The sequence below is a fragment of the Balaenoptera physalus genome (genome assembly GCF_965194825.1).
Source record: "Balaenoptera physalus genome assembly, chromosome: 4".
Classification (NCBI taxonomy): Eukaryota; Metazoa; Chordata; class Mammalia; order Artiodactyla; family Balaenopteridae; genus Balaenoptera; species Balaenoptera physalus.
Genome location: NC_138891.1, coordinates 76,365,207 through 76,391,048, shown reverse-complemented (window position 1 = coordinate 76,391,048; position 25,842 = coordinate 76,365,207). Strand labels below are relative to the sequence as shown.

Genomic DNA, 25,842 nt, shown 5'->3' with positions numbered 1-25,842 from the left:
GAGAGTTTGTGCTCGTAACAGCCCTCTGGAATAGGCAGGGCTATGGTTATGTTTTATATTCTATATATGGGAACATTTCAGAGGAGCTAGGACATTGGCTAGCCCACTGACATGTAATTAATATCACAGCTCATCCCACAGCTCAAGACCTGAGTTACTTCCGTTTTCTGAAACCATAACATTTGTTTCCTGGCACACTCTCATTTCTTAAGGAAGTCTCAGACTGCCATCTTATTTTGTGCTAATACATTTTTCACCTCTAAATACGTGAGCCCATGCACAGTTCACATTAGTGCTGATAAATAATTTATGATCCCTTGCATGGCCAATATAGAGAAAAAATTAGATTGACCATTAAGTGAAGGTTTTTGGGGGGTTTTTTTGGTATCTTGTTTCATACATTTTGTGGATTTGCCTTACCATCGACCATAAGTATGGTTTATCAACATCTCTTAGGGATGATGAATGCCTCCCAGGTAGTATATAAACCCTAAAATTGGTTTCAGAAAACCTTTAATGATTGTGTAAAATATGCACATTTTGCCAAGAATTATCCCAAAGTGACTTTCTTAAGTCTTATAATCTTAATTTATGAGTGTAATGCAGTAGTAAAGTGTAGAAAGAGTTGTTTGCAGTGTATTGAACAGCAACAGTTATTACCTAGAAGCCTGAAGGCATCTGGCCTGGGCTCCACCACTTTGTAACTATGGGAATTTAAAGTTACTTAACCAACCTTATGCCACCATTTTCACATCTGTAAAATGGGGATGATAATAGTAGAACTGACCACATAGGGTTCTCATAAGGATCAAATGAGTTAACATATATAAAGAACTTGGGAAAGTGGCGGCATAAATGAAACCTGCTATAATTAAAACATAGCTAGGCTGCTTTCTTAGACGAGGACACCCCCAATGTTGTATAGGCACGAGGATGGGGAGCATTTCACAAATGGGAAAAGTGCTTGGTGGCCAAAGTACACACACCCTTTCCAGTGGAAGGGCTGTGAAACACTGACCCAGAGGATCCCAAAGACATAAGAAATAAATTTTCACCAAGCCATAGAATTCTTGACTTGAAGTAGCAATCTGGTTAGGACTCACTGTTCAGACCCTGCCCCAGAGGGTCACCCTGCTTTCCTTTCCCCCATCATTGCTTCTGGGAAGTGGGGGATGGTAGCATAGGCGTTTAACATGCCCTACAAACTGCCCCCAGTGGAGACATTTGGAGTTCTAGCAGATCTCCCTCTGAGATCACACTTCGTTTTCATTCTTTGGCTTTTGTTTTCAGAGCAAATGCTGTCATTTTTCAAGATGGGAAGCACAATTGTAGGTAATCCAAAAAGGGGGATAATCTCTCCATAAATTCTGTCCAGCTTCAGGATACATGAGGATACGTGAATTGTTTTTTTTTCAATTCTATCTAGCACTGACTAGTATTAAAATGAGCTCACTTTCAGTGAGCTTTCTCCCCCTGCTATAGGAAAAAAGCATTCCAAAGTTTGTAAGGGGAACACAGGCCCAATGAGCCCAGGACATTTGCCACAGATAATCCTGTATCACGCAATATCTGAGGGTTTAACTGTGTAGCCCTTGCTGGCACAGTCAACAGAAGGGAGCAACTAATGGATGCTGACCTATTATTGTTTTTGTTTTTTTAGGCAGACAAATTTCAGATGTACGTCACCTACTGTAAAAACAAGCCTGATTCCAACCAGCTGATCCTGGAGCATGCAGGCACCTTCTTTGATGTAAGCTGTGAATTTCCATCCTTGAACCACTGATGAGCAGGTGGAAATTGCTTCTCTACTTTGAGATCGTGGGTTTTTAGCTATCCTTTCTTCCTCATTTTTCTTTACTGGCTCCTCCAAACCTCTCTCTCATGGATAAAACATGGAGAAAAACAAAAGCAGTGTTTATCTTTTGTTTTACTCCATCCCGTCTCAAGTGCTGTGGTTTCGGATAAGGCACATTTGCCTCCGTGCCTCCACAGCGAATCCAGCTAGCCATAAATCTCACAAGCAGAGGAGGCGTACTAGGATATTCCACTCCTACTGCATATGTAGCTCCTCAAACGTAGGGGTTCCTCAAAGTGTGCTCTCAGCCCAGCCACATCAGCATCACCTGAGAACTTGTTAGAAATATGTATTTGGGACCCCACTCTAGATCTATTGTATCAGAATCCCCAGGGCTGGAGCCCAACCATCTGAGTTTTAAGGAGCCCTCCAGGTGACTGATATCCGCTCAAGTTTGGGAGTCACTGACTACTCTAATGCAATTGTTTCAACCTTGACTGCCCATTGGAATTACCTGGGGAGCTTTGAAAAATAGTGATTCCGGTCCCAGCCCTGATTTTGATATGATCAGCCTGAGTTTGGCCTGGGCATTGAGAGTTTTAAACATTTCCAGGTGAGAGTAACGTGCAGCCAGGGTTGAGCACTTATGCTGTAATGGAAGCCAAGAGAAGACTCAGAGCCGACGTACCTTGTCTGGTCCTCTGGTTTTGGGTGAGGATGCAATCCTGTTGGTGAATGATGGTATATATACTGCTGGTCCCCAGAGAGTGACAGAATCAAACGGGTCACTGCAGGATGCACGGGAAGAACAGAGGGAGAAAAAAAAATGAGAATAAAAGTGAAGTTCAGTGAGAGATAGGTGGCAGCAGTGATGGCCATTCTGGTAGTCATATCATTTTAGTATCTAATCAATCTAACCTTCTGCCTACCTCATTCCATCTATAGATCTTTGACTGTCTGCTGTATGCAAGATAGTGTGCCAGGCCCCATGGGGAGTCAGACATTCAAACATGGTTCCCATACTCAAGTTTACAAAAGAAACTTTCTCTGAGCATCTTTCTAGCCTGACCCTGCTATAACAGAAATGATTCTACAAGTGTCCTGTTGCTCAGTGAAGAAATGACACTTGAATGGGTAAAAGCCAGACAAGAAAAAACATACGTGATTTTTAGAAACGGAGTATTACTATGGAAATGGTCCCAAAGTGGAATTTCTGAGGTTATTTTTGTTTAAACAGAAAACCCAAGAAAAGTCTTTCTCTAACTTGGTATCAGAATTTATTGACTATCATCTGGGATGCCCTATAGTGCTATTATCTCTGCCTAATAATGCATTTCTGTTAAGACATTTCTGGTTATTTATCAACAGTAACCAGAAGGGTCTTTTTGAAGTTTTAAATGCACTGTGTCCTGTTTTCCGCTTCACATGTTTCTGAACACACATGTCCCGTGCTCTGAGCACGCCTCAGACTCTTCTGCTTCCTTCTCTTTGCTCACACTGCTCTCCCTGCCTAGAATGGACTGTGAGCCCTCTGCACACACAGGTGCGGGCGGGCACACAGGCCCACACAGACACCCTTAGAAGTCTTCCTAGCCTTCAAAGGTCACGTGTTGCTTCCTGCGTGAATCCTTGCCTCTCTCTATGCGTGCAGTATCCTTTGTGTCTGTCTACAGCGTTTGTAACAATCTGCCTTCCAGCAGGTTAACAGTGGACCTTTCTATTACACACACCTCCCCCCACCTGTGAGTCCCTTGAGGTTGACTGATGGTTTGCCTGGCTCATTTTGTACATGTTACAATGTCTGGCGCTAAACTGTGTTCTCCTCTAGTCCTACGTTCCTCATATCCCTGTTTCTAGACTCTGAGTTGCCAGTCAGATATACTCCAAATTTCACACCCCACTCCCCATTTTCCAACGTCATGCCTGATGAGCCTCTACATTAGTTGGGGAGGCCAGTGGAAGCCAGAAAACCAGCCCAGTAGCAGTTCCCGGAGCTTGGCCCAGAGGAGGGGAGGGAGAGCAGTAAACTCTCCTGACTGTTCCCAAAGCATTCCAGAAAGCACCATCTTTGTAGCTTTCCCCCTTCCTTCAGAAGGGGTTCCCTAAATTCTACACCTAGAAACCATCTACTTTAGGCCCTCCTTCTATAAGAGATCAACCCCGAATAAAGACAGTCTTATTATCCATTATTGTAAAGAGAGCACAGAAAATTCAAGTCCAAGAAAGACCCACACATTGACATGATCCGGAATTTTCTACTCCAAATGTGGGAACCGTGAGGCTGCGGTGTCTGGTGCCATGTTGATTACTAAGCTTGGTTGGGCTGACCCGGCCTCTGGAGGCCGCCCCTTCCTCACTGTCCACGTGAAGCCTTCCCCGAGCTGGCACCTTGTCAGAGAGGGAAGCCTGTCAAAGGTGCGTTACTGCCTGTCCTCTCCTGCCAAAGCCCCCAAGTAAACTCACAATGTTCATTTGCCCAATAGGGTCAAGCTGTCAGCTGTTTGCCCATTTTCCTTGAATAAGTCCTGCTATAACTACACACCTCTAGGGAAGAGGCACATGAGTGAGAAAATTGCTACCTTCTGGGATAGTTGGCGGAAAGTGGAATTTTTTTTTTTATTATTCCCTCTTTTATTATTATCACCCTCCTTTATAGCCGCGTAGCAAGTCCTATCTCGTCGAGCTGTAAAATGTTTCTTGTACTCCTCCCAACGCTTCATTCTCACTAATCTTTGTTTATGGCAAGCCCCCACGTTACACACCTGGAGATACAGATGTATATTATACATATATGTAAAGGGTACAATTTAATTGTTTAGTATACTCACAGACATATGCAACTATTTCATCATCTCATAAAGCAACCTCATGCCCTTTAGCTATCACCCCTCCACCTTATCCTCCTTCCTACTCCCCCGGCTCTAAGCAACCAATGATCTATTTCCTATCTCTATAGATTTTCCTCTTCTGGACATTTCATTAAAAATGGAATGATATAATATGTGTTCTTTTGTGACTGACTTCTTTCAGTTGGCATAAAGTTAAGATTCATCTATGTTGTAACGTCTCAGTACTCCATTCCTTTTCATGGCCAAATAATATTCCATTGTATGACTATACTACATTTTGTTTTTTCATTCATCAGTTGATGGAGATTTGGGTTGTGTCCACCTTTTCACTGCTCTTAATAATACTGCTATGAGCATTTTATACAAGTCTTTGTGTGGACGTATGTTTTGATTTCTCTCAGGTATATACCTAGAAGTGGAATTGCTGGATCATATGGTAACTCCATGTTTATACACTCGGACTTTTGCAGTAATCTCCAAACTGGTCTCTCTGTCTCTATTTCCCAGCTTCCACCCTCTATGTTGCTATTAGGCTTATATTAATCTTTCTGAAACATTGCTTTCACCATGTTTTGCTTCTATTTAAGATCTACAGTATTTTACCCCTGAGAAGCTCCCCATCACATCCTAATTCATTCTTCTAGCTCCACCCCATCAATGACCTACATCCATCTTCTTATCTAAGTGTATTTTCACTTTTCTAGAATCTAGGTGTGATCCTCTGTACTGCTCAGGTATGGTCCTCATTATCATCTAAAGATACAATGATTATTTCCTGTGTGTTTTGGTTTATACATTTTCCCTTTATAGAATGCCATTCCTCCTCCTTTTCCCATCAAAGAGCAGTTTCTCATAGTTGTGTGCCCTTTTCCCTTTTCTCCTCTCTCCTTAACCCAGCCCACCTCCTCCCAGAAGACATACGTGCACATGGCCCTGTGTGTCTAACGGTGCCCGTTTTTAATCCCTGTAGGAGATACAGCAGCGGCATGGTCTGGCCAACTCCATCTCTTCCTACCTAATTAAGCCCGTCCAGAGGATCACTAAGTACCAGCTGCTCCTGAAGGTATCTCCCCTTCCCCTCTCTGCCACCCTGACCACACTGTTGACCAGGCCCAGGGAGTCCCAGCTTTGCCCAAGGATGGGAAAGCTTCCACCTGAAGACCTTTCCTCTACCTGGAGCAGAACTTCAGAGATGAGCCCACGCTGGCACTGCTGGTTCTAGACTGCATGTTCTGTCCCATGAAATTCCAGATGCTTATTGGGGTGGGGGAGAGGAGAAATGGGAGCAGGAATGGATTGTGACTATTTTCACATGCATCCACCACTGCACAGCTTTTAGTGACTGCCACCCCAGGCACTGGCTGGTACATAGGGTCTCTCCTGTCCTTCCCTTTTGGGCAGATTCCTCCTGGTGGCCCCTGCTTCCGATGGGATCTGGGGTCAAGGTGTTAGGGGCAGTGCCAGTCTACGTGGGCAGTGGAGGCCCAGGGCAGCACCTACCATTGCCTTAATCTCCATGTTTGTCAAGACTAGGAGGTTTCAGAGAGGAAATAGTTAAAAAGTACATATTAAAACACAGTGGCACTCTGTATCTGTAGGACCCCATATGTTAGGGGTTCTTCTGGAGCCAACCAAGAGATTTGGGTTTTTTCCAAAATCTTTCTCTTTAAAAGTCAAATAATCAAATTATGTAAAATACTGAGTGATTTGGGCTGATTCTTCTCAGAGAAGGGTACACTGACAGTCTGAAAATATGACATTTCCCCACAGAAAGCCTGGGAAATCAATATCATAGGCAGTTATATAACCTGTATCTATATTAATTCTTAATGTGCAAGCATGGAGTTTTCCCTAAGTTTGAATATTTTGCTCGTCGCTTCTCAAATGCAAGGGATAAAAGAATAGGGAGAGGCATGTCATAAGTAGTATAGTTCCAGAGAAAATCTGATAAAGTTCAGCTCTATGAGATACTTGCTGAACCTCACATGTTCTATCTGCTTCACTAAATCTGAAAAACAGTCTAGTTTCAAATCTAGATTCTAATCACATTGGAGTGTGCCCAGCTTTCCAGTCTGTGGGGTTTTCCTGCCTTAGCACTTGTAGCTCTGTGATAAGAGGAGTGGGGGCAGCAGTGAGTCATGCCCTGACCTCTCTTCTCCCCTCTGGATCAGGGCAGGGCCCTGCACCGTCCTTCTTCACCTTCAGCCTCCTCCTTCAAACCTTCTCCTTCTTCGACTCCAGGAAGAGACAGTGGGCTTCACTTCCAGGCCCTCCAGTCTCCCAACCCTGCAGAAATGACTTAGAGAATCACCACAGGGCATCACGCCCTTGGCCTTTATTGAGACTGGTATCAGAAATAACTATGTGCAGAGCATCACAGCTGTTTGGGCAGAACCGCTGCTGGCATTTTGAGGATGCCATCCTGTCTGTTTTTGAAGTTTCTTATATAAAGACTCAGAAATTCTCCTAAGATCTCGGAGTGGTGGCGAGAGGCTTCTCTTCTGAAAAATTGGTGTGCTTCCTACCTTTAACTCACAAGAGCTCGAGGTCCTTCTTTGCCTTTGACTGTCAGATACTTAGCATCCGCTTTTGTGGTTACTTACAGGAATTTCTCCTTAGCCAGATTTCTGTGTATAATTATCCTCTCCTTCTCTAGCCCACTTGATGCATGACCCTTCTAAATGATTTTTCTTGTGCCAGAAGATTTTTTTTTTAATTTATTTTTGTGGTTTTCAAATTTAAGTATCCCAAAGCCTTTCCGGGAGTTGGTGGGGTTGTGCATTGAAAAAACAAAACAAAACTGGCTTGCCCACCCACACTGCCAGGGTCTTAAATCAATTAAGATGCAGTTCAAAAAGAAATATAGTTTTTCACCTCTCCCTGTTAATCCCATAAGGCTGAAGTTCCTAGGATGAATTTTGAGACATGGACACGGGAGGGAAGTAGAGGATGGATGGGCTGCCCTGTGTTTTGCTTTAGGCAGATGGAGGGGTGGGCTCTGGGCCTTCATTCTGTAACTGGATGTTTTAGGAAGAGAGGACCGTGCAGGTAACTGAGAAGGGAGACAGTGAAGTAGGGGGGAATTTGTTGTAGAGACATTGAAAAATTATTTGGGACAAAAAAGAGTTAAGATAAATTTGACCTCTTTTAAATGTGCTGGTAGCAGAGTGCTTGCTGAGTAGAAGAAAAATAGTTTGCTTTTACTATAAATAAATAATATGGGATTTATTTTCTTATTAAAGTTAGTTTTATTCCGAGTAAATTGATGTTTAATTATCAGTATCCTCTGGGGTTCCTCCCTTTAGGTGTTGCATGAAAGTGAAAGTCAGAGTGTTCAATAGTCTGCATGTAAATCTGCTACAGCTGTCCTTTTGGAGTCTAAATTAAATGTGGAGCCTTCTCCTTATCGTAAACCATAGCAGGGGTCTGAGGAGAACTCACTGGTTTTGCTAGCTGATCGGTGACTTGCCAAATTGCTTTGGGAGGTTAAGCTAATTGGTGTATTCTGTTGCAAACTGAAGCATATTTCTCTTTTTTTTGGCTGAGTTGGGTCTTTTTTGCTGCGCGCAGGCTTTCTTTAGTTGTGGCGAGAGGGGGCTACTTTTCGTTGCAGTGCACAGGCTTGTCGTTGCAGTGGCTTCTCTTGTTGTGGAGCACAGGCTCTAGGCACGCGGGCTTCAGTAGTTGTGGCACACGGGCTCAGCAGTTGTGGCTCCCAGGCTCTAGAGTGCAGGCTCAGTAGTTGTGGCACGTGGGCTTAGTTGCTCCACGGCATGTGGGATCTTCCTGGACCAGGGCTCGAACCCGTGTCCCCTGCATTGGCAGGTGGATTCTTGACCACTGTGCCACCAGGGAAGTCCCTGAAGCATATTTCTTATTTTTCTCTTATGTTTCTGCCTAGAAGTTCCTTTAATGTTGTATGACAACAGGTTGGGAGGATTAAAATTAGGAAAGGATGGGGAGAATCAGAGAACTTCAGGTTGGCAGAAGTAAATACAGCTTTCTAAACGATGATGCTATTATACTGACTGGAAGCAAGGACAGAGCTGAGAACTGATCATGTCTACCTCCCAAACGTGTACTCTGGGCAGTTCACCTCTTCTTTGGACACTCAAAGCTCTCTTCTTCATATGGAAATGTATCCAAGATAACACAAAGGCTTGGATTCTCATATCAGATGCTCATTAATCAGATAATCTTAGCAAGTATAAAGCTTTACGAATAATTTCAAAGATACAAATAATCCCCAAACAGAGGTAAAACACAGAGAGAAAGTCATCAATAGCCCCAAGTCCTTTCTTACAGCATCAGGATGTGCTGTGGCCCTGATTAACATGCAAGGTTTCTAAATGATGTATGTTGCATCCTATCACTTACCCTGAAGAGAGCCATTTTGGTCATGAAATGTAATCACTTTTTACTTAGACAGTTATGTAGCTTATGTGATACTGCCCTTGGATTCTAGGTTTGTTTACCATGAGAAGTCCTAGACAGACCAGATATATCCTACTAACAGCACTCCATAAATAAGTACTCTCCTGCTAGCAAGTACTAATAGTTTGTCAAGGGGTCTGTCGTTAATGTGTTTATAAGGTTTGATCTTGTCAACTTCTTTCTTTCCTGGAAATGCATCCCCACCCATCCACCCGTTCCCTGCCTTCCCTTACACCATTCCCTCTCTCCTCCACAGAAGGAGAGACTATGGATTGTAGATCTCTTGCTTAACTTTTTCCTTCCCAGTGTCAAAGTGAGCAAGATATGATAACCCTTGATAGGAAAAATGAAAGCCAGCATGCCTCTGGTTTGGGTGAAATCATTCCAAGTGGTCTTTATGGTTACTAAAATAGTTGGAAATTATCTTTTCTCCATCAACCAGATACTATATATCTTTTATGGATATAGTAATGACCTAGTCTCCAATGAGGATGTAAAAGAGAGGACACGCTCCAGGAGGGCAGGTGGAAGACAGGTTGGCGTGGTGGATGGAGTACTTGGATTTGGATTCACGAGACCTGGATTCAGGCTCCTGCATGGCCTCTAGTGAATTCTATAATGTGGGGAAAATCTGTGTCCCTATTAATCACAGTGTCCTCATCTGACAATGCAAGGACTAATTCAGAATCCCATCTACTGGCCCCAGGTTAGGAACTCCTGATCCATTTGATCTAAAAATCTTCTATAACTCTGAAAAACTATGCCTATAGTGTCCGTAACCCCAAGTTGCTCCCAGTACGGTGGAAGTCATTCAGGCAGTAGAGGTGTGTAAATAAAAGTGGTGCTGGCAGTAGGCATGCAGTGATGTATGAGTGCTGTGTGTACTTTGCACACCATTTGTCTCCTCTTTATGATCACACAGTACTGCACCTCTGTTCATGTGTTTTGCCAGGGGTATTCCCTGACCTCCAGGAGGTCAGTCGAGTGACAGAGGATGCCCTAGTTGCTGACTTCTAGTGCCAGCCATTTGGGAGTTGGGTTGAATTGAGTTAGTTTGGATTAGACTGAGCTGAGGAAGCTCAGTCTGGGAAAAGCATGGTGGTTGAATTCTTTGGAGATAACCTTTCCACCCCACCACACTTTCCTTATACCTCAGAGGGGACCATTACAGAGAATGAAGCTGGTATATAATTCTTTGAGGAATTGGTGTATAATTGCCTTGAGGGGTTAGGTAGCGGGAGGGTGGGGAAGCTGGGGGAAACAGTTCTCAATGTATCTGGACTTTTTTCGCAGGAACTTTTAACTTGCTGTGAAGAAGGGAAAGGGGAGCTCAAGGATGGCCTGGAGGTGATGCTCAGTGTCCCAAAGAAAGCCAATGATGCCATGCACGTCAGCATGCTGGAAGGTAGCTGTCCTCTCAGCCTGCTCAGGGGAGCCTCCTCCTTTCCTAAGACCATGAAGCTTGTGTCATGGGAGGGAGGTGGCGTGAAGTCAGGCAAGGGGACAAGCTAGAAGAGAGGAGAAATGGCAAATTGTTACATAGGCCCTGGGGAAGCGTGAGAGGAGATCCACAGGGGCTAGCTCGGCTAACACCTGCCTCCAGGCCTGTGCCGAATCAAATATGTGGACAACTTGCTGCCTGAGAGGTAGAGTAGGACAGGCTGTCATCCTTACTATAAATGTGCTAGAGCCCTGACCCACAGCAGCCCTCTTCCTCTGCATAACATTTGCATTGCATTTGTCATCAGAATAAGTAGAAATCCTGCACATACACACACCCACCGTCTTTAGCCTTGTGCCCTGCTCTTTTTTTTTAATACTAAAATATACATAACGTAAAGTTTACCATCCTAACCATTTTTAAGTGTACAGTTCAGTTGCATTAAGTACATTCGTGTTGGTATGCAGCTACCCTCATGCCCTTCCTAGCTGGTAAGAAAAGTCCAGCCAGCTAAACCTGATGGGACTTTGCTGAAGCACATTCATCGGCTGGAACCATGCTCTTGGGGCCCAGAAACCTGGTAGAGTGAGACTCCAATAAGTGCTCCTAACACCGCAAAACAGAGCAGATATGGGCAGAGCAGCCTCATTGGGGTGGAAACTGTTAGATGTGTTAATACTCAGTATCCCAATCTGGGCTGACAAACAGGTGAGATAAGGAAGGTGAGTCTACTCCGTTGTACACGGTAAACCTGTGGGGTATTTTCTCTCTTCTGGGCTCCATCACCCCCCACCACTTGCCCTCCCCCCCACCACCCCAGCGCCATCTAAAAGACTTGGTCTGGTTTCAGTACTTCCTGGGCCACCCTTAGCACAGGAAGCCCCACTTCTTCATGCAAAGGAGCCCTGATTACCTGCTCTAGACTGAGCCCTGACCGTCTGAACATATTCCTAGTGTCACACTTTCTCCACCTCCTCCTTTTCTGTTTGCACCTGCTCCCCATGCCACCACCCCCCCCACCCTGCATGCCCGCCTCTGTAAGCACCCTCTCCTCCAGCCTGTCCCTGACCTGTATTCTGGATCCAGCTACTCAAGGTATGCTCTGTGGACCGGCAGCAGCAGCACCTGGGAGCTTGTCAGAGTGCAAAGTCATGGGCTCCACCCCACACCTACTGAATCCCAGTCTCTTGGGCGTTGAGGAATGGGCAGGAATCTGTGTTTTCATAAGCAATCTAGGTGATTCTTACCCACCCTAAAGTTTCAGAACCTCTATTAAAGTGGCATGAATATAAATTGTTGAAGGCTTGTGCACCACGCAGTATAGGAGCAATCCTAGGAAGAGTCCTAGGAATGGAATGTAAGAAATGAAGCCACAACAAATGGAGCAGAGTCAAGGGCATTCAGGCAGGCAGTGTTTGTCCTCAGCCCCACTCCGAGCTCCAAGACAGGGATGGTGGGAGCTGTGGAGGGAAAAGGAAGGATGGGGTTTACTTTGCAGGCGGTCCCCTGCTGACAGTGGGGCTGGGGGAGGCTGCACAGGAGCTTTGCAGGAGATTCCACTGATACTGGTTCTGGAGAGGAGACCTGGGTGTTTTTCAGGGTTCGACGAGAACCTGGACGTGCAGGGGGAGCTGATTCTGCAGGATGCCTTTCAAGTGTGGGACCCCAAGTCGCTGATCCGGAAGGGGCGCGAGCGACACCTGTTCCTCTTTGAGATCTCCTTGGTTTTCAGCAAGGAGATCAAAGACTCTTCAGGACACACAAAATATGTTTACAAGAACAAGCTACTGGTAGGTGGGGCAGGTGGGGTCAGACGAGACTCCCCATTTGCATAGTGCCCTTGGGTAGGAAGGGACCTTGAACACTCGGCTCATCTCTCCCCTGGCGCCATACCAAAGCCATCCTGGACAAATGAAAATGCATCCTAGTTGGAAAGCGCCCCCTCGACTCCCACCTTTGCATCTTAGAGTTCACCGTTCTTCTTCCAGTTGGCTTTGGGCGCCTCCCTCTTCACCTTCCCTCCCTGCTACCTGCTCATCAGGCACGTGCCTGTAGGTCCTTGCATCCTGGGTAGAAGAACAGAACATCCAGTCTGTTTAAGTTTGATTGACAGAGCCCCTCCCTCGGTCCTCTCCTCTCTGTTGCCTTTCCCTTCCCAACCCCAGCCCTAAGTCTCCCCACTGCCCTCCCCTTCCCCGCCTCTCACAGGCATTTCCTGTCTACAGACCTCAGAGCTGGGTGTGACGGAGCACGTAGAGGGCGATCCCTGCAAATTCGCCTTGTGGTCTGGGCGCACCCCATCCTCAGACAATAAAACAGTGCTGAAAGTAAGTACTGCTCTCTGCTGGGCGCAAGACCAGGGTTGGGGATAGCTGAAGGGAGCACGGAGGGATGTGGGCAGGATCCACCTAAAAGCTGGGGCCTGGAGAATCCACCGGGCCACTGGGCTTCTCTCTCTCTCGGGAATGGCAGCTTCACGTGGGTGTTGAGATGCAAATTCTATCATGAAAGTAGCCTGAAATCTCAAGATGAGTGGTCTCCTCAGTCCAGGCACCTGTTGGAGCATGGAGGGAAGAAGGCAGGGAATGGCCTCAACAGGGCCCACTTAAATACGTTCTGTCCATATGGCTCCTTCAAGTGGCAAGGCCAACAGATGACCCTTTGGTAAACAGCACCTTGATTTGCTCCACATTCACTCAGCATTTATTTTCCTGAGCACCTTCCACATATAAGGTATTCTGCTCAGCGCTGCGGAGGATGACTACGTATGGGATATGAACCCAGGCCTCTGGGAACTCATGTTCTAGGAGCTCTAGTGAATCATACTAACGTGGGAACTATGCTGATTGAGAGCAGTGTTGAGAGGGGGCCTTAGGAGTCACCTCAGCTCCCCAGGCTGCACGTGGCCTGGGAACTGAGTCAGTGCCTGTGGTCCTGTTAGTGTAACCGAGGAGAGATCCTGCACACGGTGCACCCACCAGTCACGTGCTTACCAGGGAAGTGCCCATCCCCAAGGAAGAGATGGGCCAGCCCTGAGCAAGCTTCACACTTGTTTACTCTGAATTGCCAGCATAAGTGCTACCTGACATGAGGCAGAAGTACCTGAGAAAACTTCCATGAAGACAAATGGGGTATTCATGGAGTGGTAGCAATGCCTTCAATTAACAGGTTTACCAGGCTAAAAACCCAGGACTGCCTTTCAATCAGTACGAGCCTATGTAGCCATATAGGTGTTGAGCCTCCTGACGTATATCCAGTTATACCAGTTGGTAAATGGCTGCTGCCTCCAAATGCCCCCTTGCTGCCCCTCCCGTACTCCCCAGACCTCCTCAGAATCTAGTAACTGAAGTGTTAACCCTTGGCCCAGCAGGGGCAAATATCAGTGTTGGTCAGTGCCTCCAAGTATTAAATACTTGGAAAATCATCCCGTAGAAATCTACATTGAGTCTTGGGGTCATAGACCTGTTCTAGGAGTTGGAGAAGCATGTCCCTGGGATTGAAGAGTCACAAGTATAAAACGAGAGAAATAAACCCCGCCAACATTTGGTATCCTTGAAGATGATGGATTAAACCTGCAAGAGGAGGGTTGAGAACTGTTTCAGTGGATTGAAGGGAAATGGGATTCTCACTCTCTCTCCCTGTGGCACTCCAGGCCTCCAGCATAGAAACCAAGCAGGAATGGATCAAGAACATACGCGAGGTGATTCAAGAGAGGATCATTCACCTGAAAGGAGCTTTAAAGGAGCCAATTCAGCTCCCCAAAACACCAGCCAAACAGAGGAACAATAGTAAGAGGTAACCAGCGTCTCTGCCCCCAGCACAGCCTCACCGGCTTCCGGGAGTGGGGGTGGGGTGAACCTTTGCTTCCACGGGGCGGTGCACTCTGCAGGCGGCACCCCTCTCTGTGACACCCCACTGAGTTCTACCTAAGAGGAGTCACCTTCTCTTTAAGCATCTCACCCGTTACTGTCAATTACATTCAGCAGGGCTTCACTGGGCACCTGTCCTCTGATAAACACTGTGCTGGGTGCCCGGGGAAGATAAAAGGAAGTGTAAGATGAGTCCGTTCCCTCAAGAACCACCTGACAGTCACGTCTCACACGTGGAATAGTTAGACGAGAAGAAGCAGGACCACCCGTAGAGACAGGAAATGCTGCAGGCATCAAGGAGAGGGGACTTTGGATGAGCGCTGGAGTGAAGTGTCTGGGGAAAGCCTTGGCAAGGAGGTGGCTTTGAGTCGGGGCTCTCTGGACTGGCTAGACAGCCAAAGGACTGTAATGTGGGGGTGGTATGGTGGGACTGTCACTGCAGCTCTTACTGCAACCCCCAAGAGTCCTCATCTTCATTCATCTGAGATAAGCAATATGATGGGGCAGAAGAGGACTTATTTTTTTATATCTTCATCTCTCTGGGCCCTTCTGAATCCGAGTTTTCCTAAGACCAGTGGATGACTGCTTAAGTATTTCTTTCTCAAGTCTCCGTGTTACAGTCACCTACAATGACTCTTTTGGAGGGCACTTCAAGAGAAAGCATGTAAAAACTTCATATCAGTTTTGGAAAAGAAAAAACAAAACAAAAACAGAGTTCTGGAGGTGATGGATGTTGGTGATCACAGGCTGTCCTCTCCTCTCCTATTCATGAATGGACTAAATTCAGGAGATTTTAGTTGACCCTTTGGTGCCAACCAGGATACACAGGCTTGGGAGCCACCAAGGGAGGTGGTAGCCAAAAGAAGGGTGTGGCTAAGGTAGAGAGAGATTCCTCCAGGAGGCAGGAGCCCCAAGACCAGCATGGCCAGGATAAGGTCCCCTCTCGGTGCTGAAGGAACAATTATGACTGTGTTAGGGAGGAGTTATTTTGATTTCACTTACCTTTGTCCAGAGTCCAGGTAAGGGGCAGACTTAGTTTAGCACTAGAGACAGACCCTGCTGTAGGAAGCTCCTACTTCAATAAAGAAGAGAGAATGGAAACAGTTATAAGGAACTGAAGGTCCAGGACCATGGTGGGAAGGATATTCAGGTGAGCTTATCTAGGGTTACTCTGCAAAAAAAGCCCCTTTTTCCTATAGTAGGAGAGTTTGAGCATCTCTAGAACATGGGATGGACATATCTTGGAAATGTCTCACACCTTTTCTTGGTCATTGTCCTGTGATGAGAGGGGGAGAAATCTTGGCAGTCTCTGCAGAGAATAGCCAGGCATTGTGTTATTTCATTAGCTTGGCTCCCTGCATATGGGGACAGAGTTTACAGAGGAGTGGATTGGCTTGGGTAATACAACCCACACTCCTGGATGGGATCCCCACATCCCCCAGAACTGGCCTCATCTGGTGTGGACCAGAAGGGCCTGCAATGGGCCAGAATAGTGGGAAGCAGAACGTACAGCCAGCTCTCAACTGTCTACAAATGGTGGGGAGCACTGGTTCAGATATCTGAAACAACAGATGATCTGAAACTCCTTTGTTTTTGGTTTTGAAATACATCACATAATTTCTTTCTACAGCAGATTTTCTTTCCTATGAATCTGTGGCTTATATTATTAAAATAAATTGGCATTTCCCAAGCCCACAAATGGTGGTGAGAGAGCAATTGACTTAGAAGTATTCTGGGTGGGAGAAAACCCTTTTTATGACTAGCAGACCCAGTGTATGTACATTGGCATCCCATGTATGCCCACATGCACACACGTGTCCACACACACTCACACTCTAGATTGTAATTATTTAGACTCCGAGCTTCGGTATATGGGATATGTTGCCCATGTGGTAACACTGTCAGACACTGAGTTCCCATTTCCCCTAAGGCTATACTTCTCCATAAGCAGAATCAGGGGTGTGACTTTCACAAAGACCTCCATAGGAAGAGCTGTCACTTCCTGGGCTGGTTTACCCAACCCCTGGCCCACATCTCCAGTTTTTCCTGACACAGACCCTTCAGCCTTCACCAGTTCCCAGGCATCTAATCCCCGTTGGCCAGAGCTTTGGGTTCAGTGTAGGATTGGGACCCAGTTCTAAAGCTGGAGAGTTGAGGGAGCATGTGAACGGGACAGCAGTGTGGTCCAGGGGCCCAGGAAGGGGTCCAAATGTCAGGAGTGCACTTAGGAGACTATCTTATCAGGCACTCAGGAGCACAGCTGGCTCAAAAGCTGCTGCAGAATCTGTGACTGTCCTCTTATCTTTGAGAAGATGCCTTGATCTTCTGTGTTAATAAGAAATCATCATAAATAAGCATGAGATCACCAAGCCCCACCAAAATGAAGGCAATAAACTCCTCCAGACCCAGGAGTTGAGGGTCCGACCTTCCCAAGGATAATCTCCCCTGGAGAAGGTGTCCCACCCCATTTTCTTGAGCAAAAGAAACACAGGTCAAAAACATATCTTCTCAGTTCTCTTCTCTTTATAAGCCAGCTATAAACCACCCCCCACCCTGTTACAGCATACAGAAAATCTGTTTGAATACCCTGAACTCTGGGACTGTTGCAGATGACCCAGGCAGCTGGAGAGAAGCCTAGGTTCTAAGCAGGACATACTTCTTCCTACTGCCTTTTATAGACCCATTCCTAGTGAAAATAAGTAAATAGCTGCCCACTCTGCACCGTGGGCCAGAGGAGTTATGGAGAGGAGTCATTTTGTGTTCAGTTATCAACATAGTGATTATGTATTTGCTAAGTGCGAGAAGTGACATCATTGAAAATTACATGGGGCTGCTTCCTTTCGTGGGATAATTTTAGGCACATCCCTGCTAGAAAGTGCTACGGCTCTGCTCCGCCAGCCCAGCTGGAAACCCTTGTGTGCTCTAAGCCCACAGTCGCTCCCCCCACCCCCACCCCTGTTGCTTTTCTCTTCTTCCTGCAGGGATGGAGTGGAGGATGTTGACAGCCAGGGGGATGGGAGCAGCCAGCCAGACACCATCTCCATTGCCTCTAGGACCTCTCAGAACACAGTGGACAGTGACAAGGTAGGACAGCGCCCCAACCTTCCTTCCCCCAAGACTTCTTGTTGGCGTAACCACCCCTGGAGAGTTAACCCCTAGAGGAATTTCTCCCATGGTGGAGCCTGACCTCAGGAGCCAGTGGTCTCTTTGTACCGGCCAAAGGGGAAGGAGCAGGGCTGGAGGAGGTATGTCACAGCATGGAGATCTTGTCTGAGGGGACGGAAGATTGAGGTGGCCAGCCAGACCGCTCACATCAAGAGAGTTTAGCAGAACTGGCGAGGGTGGAGAGTGAGTCTGGGTTTCCTCTCCTTCTGAGATGCCTCACCGGCGCTGCCTGGGCTGCTCTGCCTTCTGGGAGGCTGGAACTCAGGGAGCTGAGGCTGGGATAGTTTCCAGAGACCTAAATTTAGACCAAGATCAGTGATTTGGAAAATGGCCACAGAGATGCTGGTTGGAAGGGGCCTCCTATCCGAAGGGGCTCTGGTGGAAATGATGCCCTCCTCTGGCCAGAGTATTGGGGCTCAGTTCCTGAGGGGCAGAGGACCAGGAAGTGGTATTTGAAGCGGCGTGGAGGGATGTAGTTGTCTCAGGAGAAAACCTGGTCACTTGCTTGCTTACATTTTGGAGCAAGTAAGCAAAAGTTAGGAGCTCTGATGGGGAGCCAAAGAAAGGAGTATGTAGCAAAGACTCAGCGCATTTGCTCAAGCTAGCGGAGGAATTCAGCGGTCTGAATGTGCAGCAGGGACGGGGAAGGTTCTGTCTCTGACCCTACTCTCGTTTGCTTACCTCAGGGTCAGAAGAGTTTGAGATGATCATTTTCTGAATACTAGGGATTTTATTAATAAAGGTATGGGTTTACAAGGACCGTTTGGCCCTAGTTTCTAGACCTAGTATTTTGGCCTTAGTCCTTCAGCCTCAGGCAACAAGCTGTGTCCTCGCTTCATTTTAGTTTTCTAAGTTAGGGGCATTTTTAAAAGATAATCTGCATTCATTAGGATTTTTCCTAATTTTTTTCTTACTGGGAAAAAAAAAAAAAAAGCCTATGCCCCCAAACCTCCTAAGATCATGGTGCTAAATCATGCTCTAGACTAGTGTGCAAGGACATGCAAGGTAATTAATTCTATTTGACGTCCTGTCTTCAAGTTTCTAAGCCACTTTTGACTATCAGAGTGGATGGAAAATTGTTTTTTTTCTACTTGTAAAACATACAAAAGAAACTATTTCTGTACTTTCCTTTCTCCTCTGATCTGTTGTTTAGAAATATAACCTAGAGTGTCCTATGAATGAAAGTGTTTATTTTTAAACAGTTAGTGGGTGGTAAATGAAGTGCATGTTTCCCATGTTCAGACATAGTAGCCTATTCATTCCACGGTCTGGGGGATGCCTCCCTTCCAGCTGCTGCTTTGTCTTCCCCGTGGCCCTTAAACAGACACCTCTGCCAGAGGCAGCTGTCTTAGGAAGCCCTTGGCTCCAGCCTTTCCTTGTCCTCTGGCAAGGTGAGTGTGGTTAGAATAGAACGCCTCTGACAGCAGGCATTTCTTTGTTAATGAGGAACCCTGGTACTTACACATTATCCACAAGTAAGGAAACTGACGCCCAGAAAGACTGAGTGACTCGTCTAAGAAAATCCTAGTAGTGAGTGGAAAAGCAAGAACCAGAACCCAGGTCTCCCTGATTCACTGTCATGTTTTTCCCTCACTCTTAAAGTCAAAGCTTTGAGCTCCCAATGCTAAGATGAACTCAGCTGGCCAGACCTTCTGCACATTCCACAAAAACATCAGTCACATATTCGTGAAAAAGCACCCACCACATGCCGAGCTCTGTGCTGGATACTGTAGAGACATGTGGATGCTTTGTTGAGTGTGAATCCTTATATGTGTAATTTTCGTTTCATGTATGTCTCTATAGCCGGGCTCTTAAGCCCTGATGAGGGCTGGGATTGTGTCTGTCTGTTTCATGGCTGTACCCTCAGCACACAGCACACATGGATGCTCAGGAAGTACTTGGGGAATGAATGAACGGAGGGGGTAGAGAACTCCGGCATGAAGAGGAAGCTAAAACAGCTGGTCTGAAAGCAGCCAAACGTACAAATATTGTATTTTTAAATATGCTAAGGAAGCCTAGAAGTTTCCTTACTTGCAAGCAGAAAGCTGCAGGTAATGTTCCCGGCCTGTTGGGAACATTAACCCTTAATTACCTTCTCAGGCCTTGCGAAACATGGGCAGCAGGTTGGGAGATGAAGAAAGATTCTGTGTTCTGACACAAAACCTGGAAAATTGCTTAGAAATAGTCAGATAAAGGGAGGGCCTGTCTGTGACCTTGCACTTCAGTTAGAATGTTCTTACTCTTCTGACACTGGGCAGTGAGATCAGGACAGCCAGGTGTCCCGTTGACCTGCCCTGTCCTTCATCAGAGAAGCCATTTATTGGTATCTTTGCATTCATAGATGTTATCAACAGAGTTAAATTTCCCCCTATCTGTACCCGAAGACCAGGAAACTGGTCTCCATTGGTTTCTAAGTGGTCAGGTGAACAGACTCTGGAGAAGAGAAAGAGCCAGTGGGTTGATTCAGGTAGGCTGAGCCACATTTAACAGAAGGGCAAACAGGGCAGCTGTGGGGAGAGGACGGGGCAGCGGTACCTCACAGGGATCAGGGTCATTTTATTGGTGAGTTTCTAGGAAAGGCCCCAGTCTTCCTCTTCTAATCCAGAGGAGTGAGAGTCGTAGCACTGTGGGCTGGGTAGATGGTAAATGTAACCACTAAAGGGCCATGACAGACGACCTTGAGGAGCTGTGGGGCCCCGAGGCCCCTCTGCAATCGCCTTGTGTGTCCTCTGTGCGCTGGGGTGGGGTGGAAGGAGTTTGGACACACCTGGATTCAAATCCCAGCTCTGGCACTCACCCTCTGTGTCACGTTGCCTGAGTTACTGCACCTTAATTCCCCGACCTGTAGAGCAAATACCCATCTCACTGAGTCCTTGGGAAGGTTAAGTAAAATATATTTAGTTGGCATCTATTAGACATTCAGTAAAGGTTAACTTTCCGTCCTTATGAGAGGGGAAACAGAAGTTTAGATACTGTGGATAAGAGTGCACGATTATTAAGCAGACTGAGGATCTTTGGAGGTTCTTGAGTAGAGTTCTGCCCTCTGGGTCCTTCGTTCATTAACTGTCAGTAGGTTTTTTCTATATTAGACCTGAAGGGATGGAGCATCAGTTTACTTCTGTAATAGAGCAACTTTACTCCTCTTCCCATTTGCTAGCCCTTAGAATCTAAGGCGTAGCTATTTGTAGTTAACATCGGCTCGTGGCTTATTTTATTATCCAGTGGGTTATGGTCCATTACTGCCAGGTATTTCATTTTAATCCTCAGATTGTATCACCTTTGGCCAGTGGTAACCCCTAAGGCTTTAGATGTTTGAAGACAATTGTCTTTTCTCTTAATCTTCTTTGTTTAGAAGTCCTCAGTTTCTCCAACTATTCCTTGTATTAATGTGTTTTCCGACCCTTCCATATGCCTTCCTCTGGTTTACTCTAGTGTGTAATGATCTGTATAAAATGGGGCCTCCAGAATGGTATATAGTACATTAGGTGTGATCTAACCGATGCAAATTCATCTCCTTGTTCTAGAGCTACTATGCCTGCCCTCCTCCCTAAGAAGGTTCACTGTGTCTAGTAGGGTGTACAGTGCTGGCTCATAAAATCTCCTTGCCTGTTTTCGTGGACTGCCCTTAATTCGGCAGGTGACTTAGTAACCTGAGTGTCAGACTACTTAATATCTATTACATTTTCTCTTGTTTAGTTCCATCCATAATCCAGTATGTTTTGAATATAAATTATTCTGTCCAGTATGTCAGCTGCATTTCCCAGCATTATCGGCTAAACATACGTTTTGTGGCTTCATCCAAATTCTGGCTAAAAAGACAAGGTTGAGAGCAGAAGACCAATGCCTGGCCCCTCCTCATTTCCCACCCAGGTTTTGACACTTGGAACCCTCCTTGTCTGACTCTTCTTTCTAGGAAAGGGAACTCCCCCACTTTTCTCTATAACAGAGAAGCTGGGATTGCTTGTGGTAAATCCTCCCTTGATGAGGAACCAGTCTAATATTAATTCTGCATTAAATGCTGACAAAGCCAACACGGGTGCCTCAGTAAATGGCATGAATAAGCTTTCCCCAAAGTTGCTTTTGTTCATCTCTCAAATGGGTCTGCATAATTAGGTTCTACCTTGCCCCTGTCCCATGTAAAAGTGTCATTTCCCTGAAGGCAAATGGATGTGCTTACTTTGTTCTATAGAGATCTGGGTCTGAGCCGCTTACTCTTCTGTCCAGAATATGCGCATACTACTCTGGACATTCCACCGTAAAGACTCTTTTGCTTATACATGTATTAAGTGATGGAGCTTTGCAACCACACTTCAAAGACATCCAGAATTATAGAATTCTAGTCAAGCAAGGCTGAGTTATGAGGTGGCAGTGAAGAAGTGTCTTGTAGTTGAACACGATGGATGTCTGCTGAATAATTACCAGCTAATGGTACAGAAGCAGCCATCTGGGCAGCGACAGTCCCTGTGCATGTATAATATTTGCCACTTAGACTAGGCATGCTCGAGACATTCCATAAATGCTTATTGAATTGAACATTACAGACACCTCCTAGTAGGGATGCTCTTCATCCAAAATACACTATGAATTTCTAGACATGTCCAGACTGGCTGGAGACAGGGAAATTGAGTTGTGAGTGCTAGTCTCTGCAAAAATTATAAGGGAAAGAACACTGCTGGAACATCCCAGGGCTGATTGTGATTTTAAGGAGGGATTTCAAAAGCAAGCAAATGTGATCTAAGGTACAAGGTGGGCTGATAATGACAATGTACTGAAGGGGGACGGGAGATGCCTGAAGAAGCCTGGAGGTTCCAGGATTTAACTCAGAAGTTTTTAAACTCTCGACTGTCAAATCAATATAATGGGTCATGACCAAAATTTTGTTTTCTTTTTTTATTCATTCATCTATTTTATTTTTATAAACTCTTTTTTTTTTTTAATTTTTATTTTATTTATTTATGGCTGTGTTGGGTCTTCGTTTCTGTGTGAGGGCTTTCTCTAGTTGTGGCAAGCGGGGGCCTCTCACTATCGCGGCCTCTCTCCTTGCGGAGCACAGGCTCCAGACGCGCAGGCTCAGTAATTGTGGCTCACGGGCCCAGCTGCTCCGCGGCATGTGGGATCCTCCCAGACCAGGGCTCGAACCCGCGTCCCCTGCACTGGCAGGCAGATTCTCAACCACTGCGCCACCAGGGAAGCCCCAAAATTTTGTTTTACCATGTGGGAAGAAACGCTCTAAAGTCAAAGGATTCCTACAAGGTCACTCGCTGCAGTAACGTGAAGCCTCTGACAGGGGGCAGGGCAGCCTGGCTGCAGAAGCCTTCTGGGAATAGACGTCTAAAGAGCCTCACCTGGTTTATCAGAACCTGGTAATCCTGACACATGCACGCTGGGAGCACAAAGCAGGCCACTAGGTGCAAGGGCTGTAGTCCGAGAGGGTCCAGCCCATGCTTTGGTGAGGTCCGAACCCCTGAGTTGGCCTATGCCGTCTCTCTTCATACATGCTCTGTGTTGAGGGCCCACTTACTCCACAGCAGGTGTTGCTCTCCATGTTGAAAGTACAGCAGTGAATGAAACAAGGCCCTGCCATCCTTTGGCTTATTGTCTTATAGGGAGGAAAGGTAAATAACCAGAAAGAGAAAGGATGGCATCCCTAGTCTTCTGCTAATAGCATCAGAGATGAAAGGCTTCTAGGTTTTTCTTGTAAGAAAAAGTGAGCTAATGCTGCAATTGGCAGAACTCAAATTAAATGTAAGAAATTAGTTTCCTTGTAAGGATTAGTGTTGATCGGGGTTCAGATGACGGAGGGGGAAAAATAGAATTTCTTCATTTAAATGGGCTCATAAATAGAAAAACCCTCCAGAGAATAAGGATGGATATAGAGCTTCTTGGGAGGAAGGAGAGCAAACTGGGTCCCATTCCCTAGAAGCAGAGTCTGAGACCGTGATTCCTATGCATGTAGTTTATTAAGGGTGTGCTTTCAGGAAAAGAGGCAAGAAACAGGGGCCACTGCAGAAGGATCTAAAGCAAATGTGCATGTGGTTTCAGCTGGAGTCTAGCTCAGTCTGATCCCTCCTGGACCTGGAGCGTGAATTGCACCCAGAATTTGCCCCACCTTCGGGCAAGGGGCCTGGCCTTTTGTGATAGCTGTGAGCTGTTAGCAGCCAACATGCACAAGAGCTGGGGCATGGGAACCGCAGCAGGAAAGAGGATCTGAGTGGGCTGCAAAGGCGTCTACTGCACAGAGGAAGGGGATGGGTTTGGGGACCAGGCATGGATTCAGTCCCTGGTTGTTCACCAGCTGCAGGACCTTGAGTGGGTCATTTAATCATTTCATGCCTCAATCTCCAAGTCTGTACAGTGAAGGCAATGGTTTCAGCTTCCTGGGATTTTGAAGGGCTAGCCAAGATCTGTGTGAAAGAGGGTGTGAAGCAGAGGAGACATGCGATGGGTAGGTCGCTGTCCGGGTGACTATAGGCGACTGGCATGAGAGAAAATAGCATGCTCCCTGGAGTTTTAAGGGCCTACAGATCACTGGCTTTCGCCACTAAGGAGAAAAACCAAACATCTGGAAATGTGGAGACTCAACAGTGTTAGGACTAATAAAAATCCTATCAGTTCACACGATGTAATATTTTTCACTTAACAAATTCTTAAAAACCATCAAGATGATGCAACACACCAGCAGGATATAACTTGTTATAAAGAGAAAAATGCATTATGAGCCACATCCCTAGATTTTTTGTGTGTGTATAATATACACAATTTCATGATGTATTTGGGTGAATGACCTCTATTTTGTTGCTACTATTTTAGTTATATTAGATTAAATAAAATTATAAAAGAAGACATGCTTTTTTAACTCCCATATCTGTGTTAATATAGAAGAAGGTATAAATAACCCAAAACAATAGCTAGTAGATACATTATAAAATATATTGCAACATATGATTTGGTATTTGAGAGAACACAGAGAGACCACTGGTACGTTTTCTGGTTGGAGAAAAACCAGAGTTTTTGTTTTGTTTGTTTGGTTGGTTGGTTGGTTTTGTTTTGAATTTACCTTCAGATATATCCAAATAAGACAGTGTAATACAAATCTACTAAAAATGTATCCAAAAGAATTTAATGGACAACTCAGCACCTACGTAAGGAAGTACTTGACCTTAAAAATAAATGTATGAGATAATAAAAAAATAAAGTTATTGATCATCATTTAAAAAAAAAAATCAAGATGGGCCCCCCAAGGTTGAATCTCCAGAATGAGATTGTGACAGCGTGTGACATTTAGCCGTGGGGCCTGAGCAGGTGACCCATCTGCTGGAGATCCAGCCTATTAAATGCACTGTGTTAAAAGCTAGAAAAAGAAAACGTGATGCGTCTCCAGGAGAGAGTCCTCAGCACTTCTGTTACTCTGTCCTTTGTCTCAGGGCCCTAAAATGTTTCTTAGCGGGAGAGGTTTATGTTGCCTCCCATCTAGGAACAGAGCACTTTCTAATCCTTAAATAAATACCTTTGAAGAGTATATAATTGTACTCCTCGTTCCCGGGGTTTGGAGTGGATATATCTGAAACCTAAACTTGGACTTCACAAACTGTAATCTTGAGTCTCAGTCGTACCCCACGCCTAACAGTACAGTGGGTTGGAGTTGCTGTATGAACCCCAGGTAGAGGCATTCTGATTTTCTCAAGAACTTGGTAGTCACTCCAAAGTAGGAAAAATGCCATCTCCACTTTAAAGGTTTAAACCCAAATTGTGATTTTTTTTTTAGTTTTCTGAATAATCCAAGTTCAGGACTAGGTTTGAAAATAACTTTTTTTCCTAGTGTGGTCCCTTTGTTACTTTGATCCATGGTGGGTGGGAGAGATGGCAGCAGGGAGCAACAAAAAGCAGAGGATTCCCTGGTCCTCCTCTCTGTGGCTGCTCTGTCACCTCCCAGAAGCCCAAATCCATCCTCTCCTGAGCAACATTCAACACAGGACAAATGTGCTGGCTTTTCAGAATGAGTCTTTAAAGTGCAAGGAGTTGAGGTCACCGGTCTTCCTCTAAATGAAAAGTTGCTCAAATAAATGACTGGCTTCCAGCCTCACACACAGCCCAACAGCGTGAAAGACACAACTGAGGTTCACGGGGCAAAATCTCTCATGACAGTATTATTTTACTTAATATTTGACTTACACTCCAGAGTTTGAAAACCTCCCTGGAGAGCCCCACCTTTAACGTTACCAATCAACTGAAAAAGCAAATAAGCTTCGTAGCACACAGCAGCCGATGGGCAGTTTGCTGCACACAGGC

The 25,842-nt window shown here is 45.7% G+C and overlaps 1 protein-coding gene across 8 annotated transcripts in view; it reads left to right on the top strand.

Moving 5' to 3' along the window:
• Nucleotides 1-25,842, top strand: part of KALRN (kalirin RhoGEF kinase) — a gene marked incomplete at its 3' end in the record, with an annotated part of 654,541 nt that overhangs the window by 422,384 nt on the left and 206,315 nt on the right. For all 8 annotated transcript variants that reach the window (XM_082458482.1, XM_082458476.1, XM_082458483.1 and 5 more), the window contains 7 exons: nt 1,661-1,750; nt 5,615-5,707; nt 10,372-10,483; nt 12,119-12,309; nt 12,745-12,846; nt 14,172-14,314; nt 17,370-17,472. In XM_082458482.1, coding sequence (XP_082314608.1) covers nt 1,661-1,750; nt 5,615-5,707; nt 10,372-10,483; nt 12,119-12,309; nt 12,745-12,846; nt 14,172-14,314; nt 17,370-17,472 — 834 coding nt within the window. The remainder of the gene's footprint in view (nt 1-1,660; nt 1,751-5,614; nt 5,708-10,371; nt 10,484-12,118; nt 12,310-12,744; nt 12,847-14,171; nt 14,315-17,369; nt 17,473-25,842) is intronic.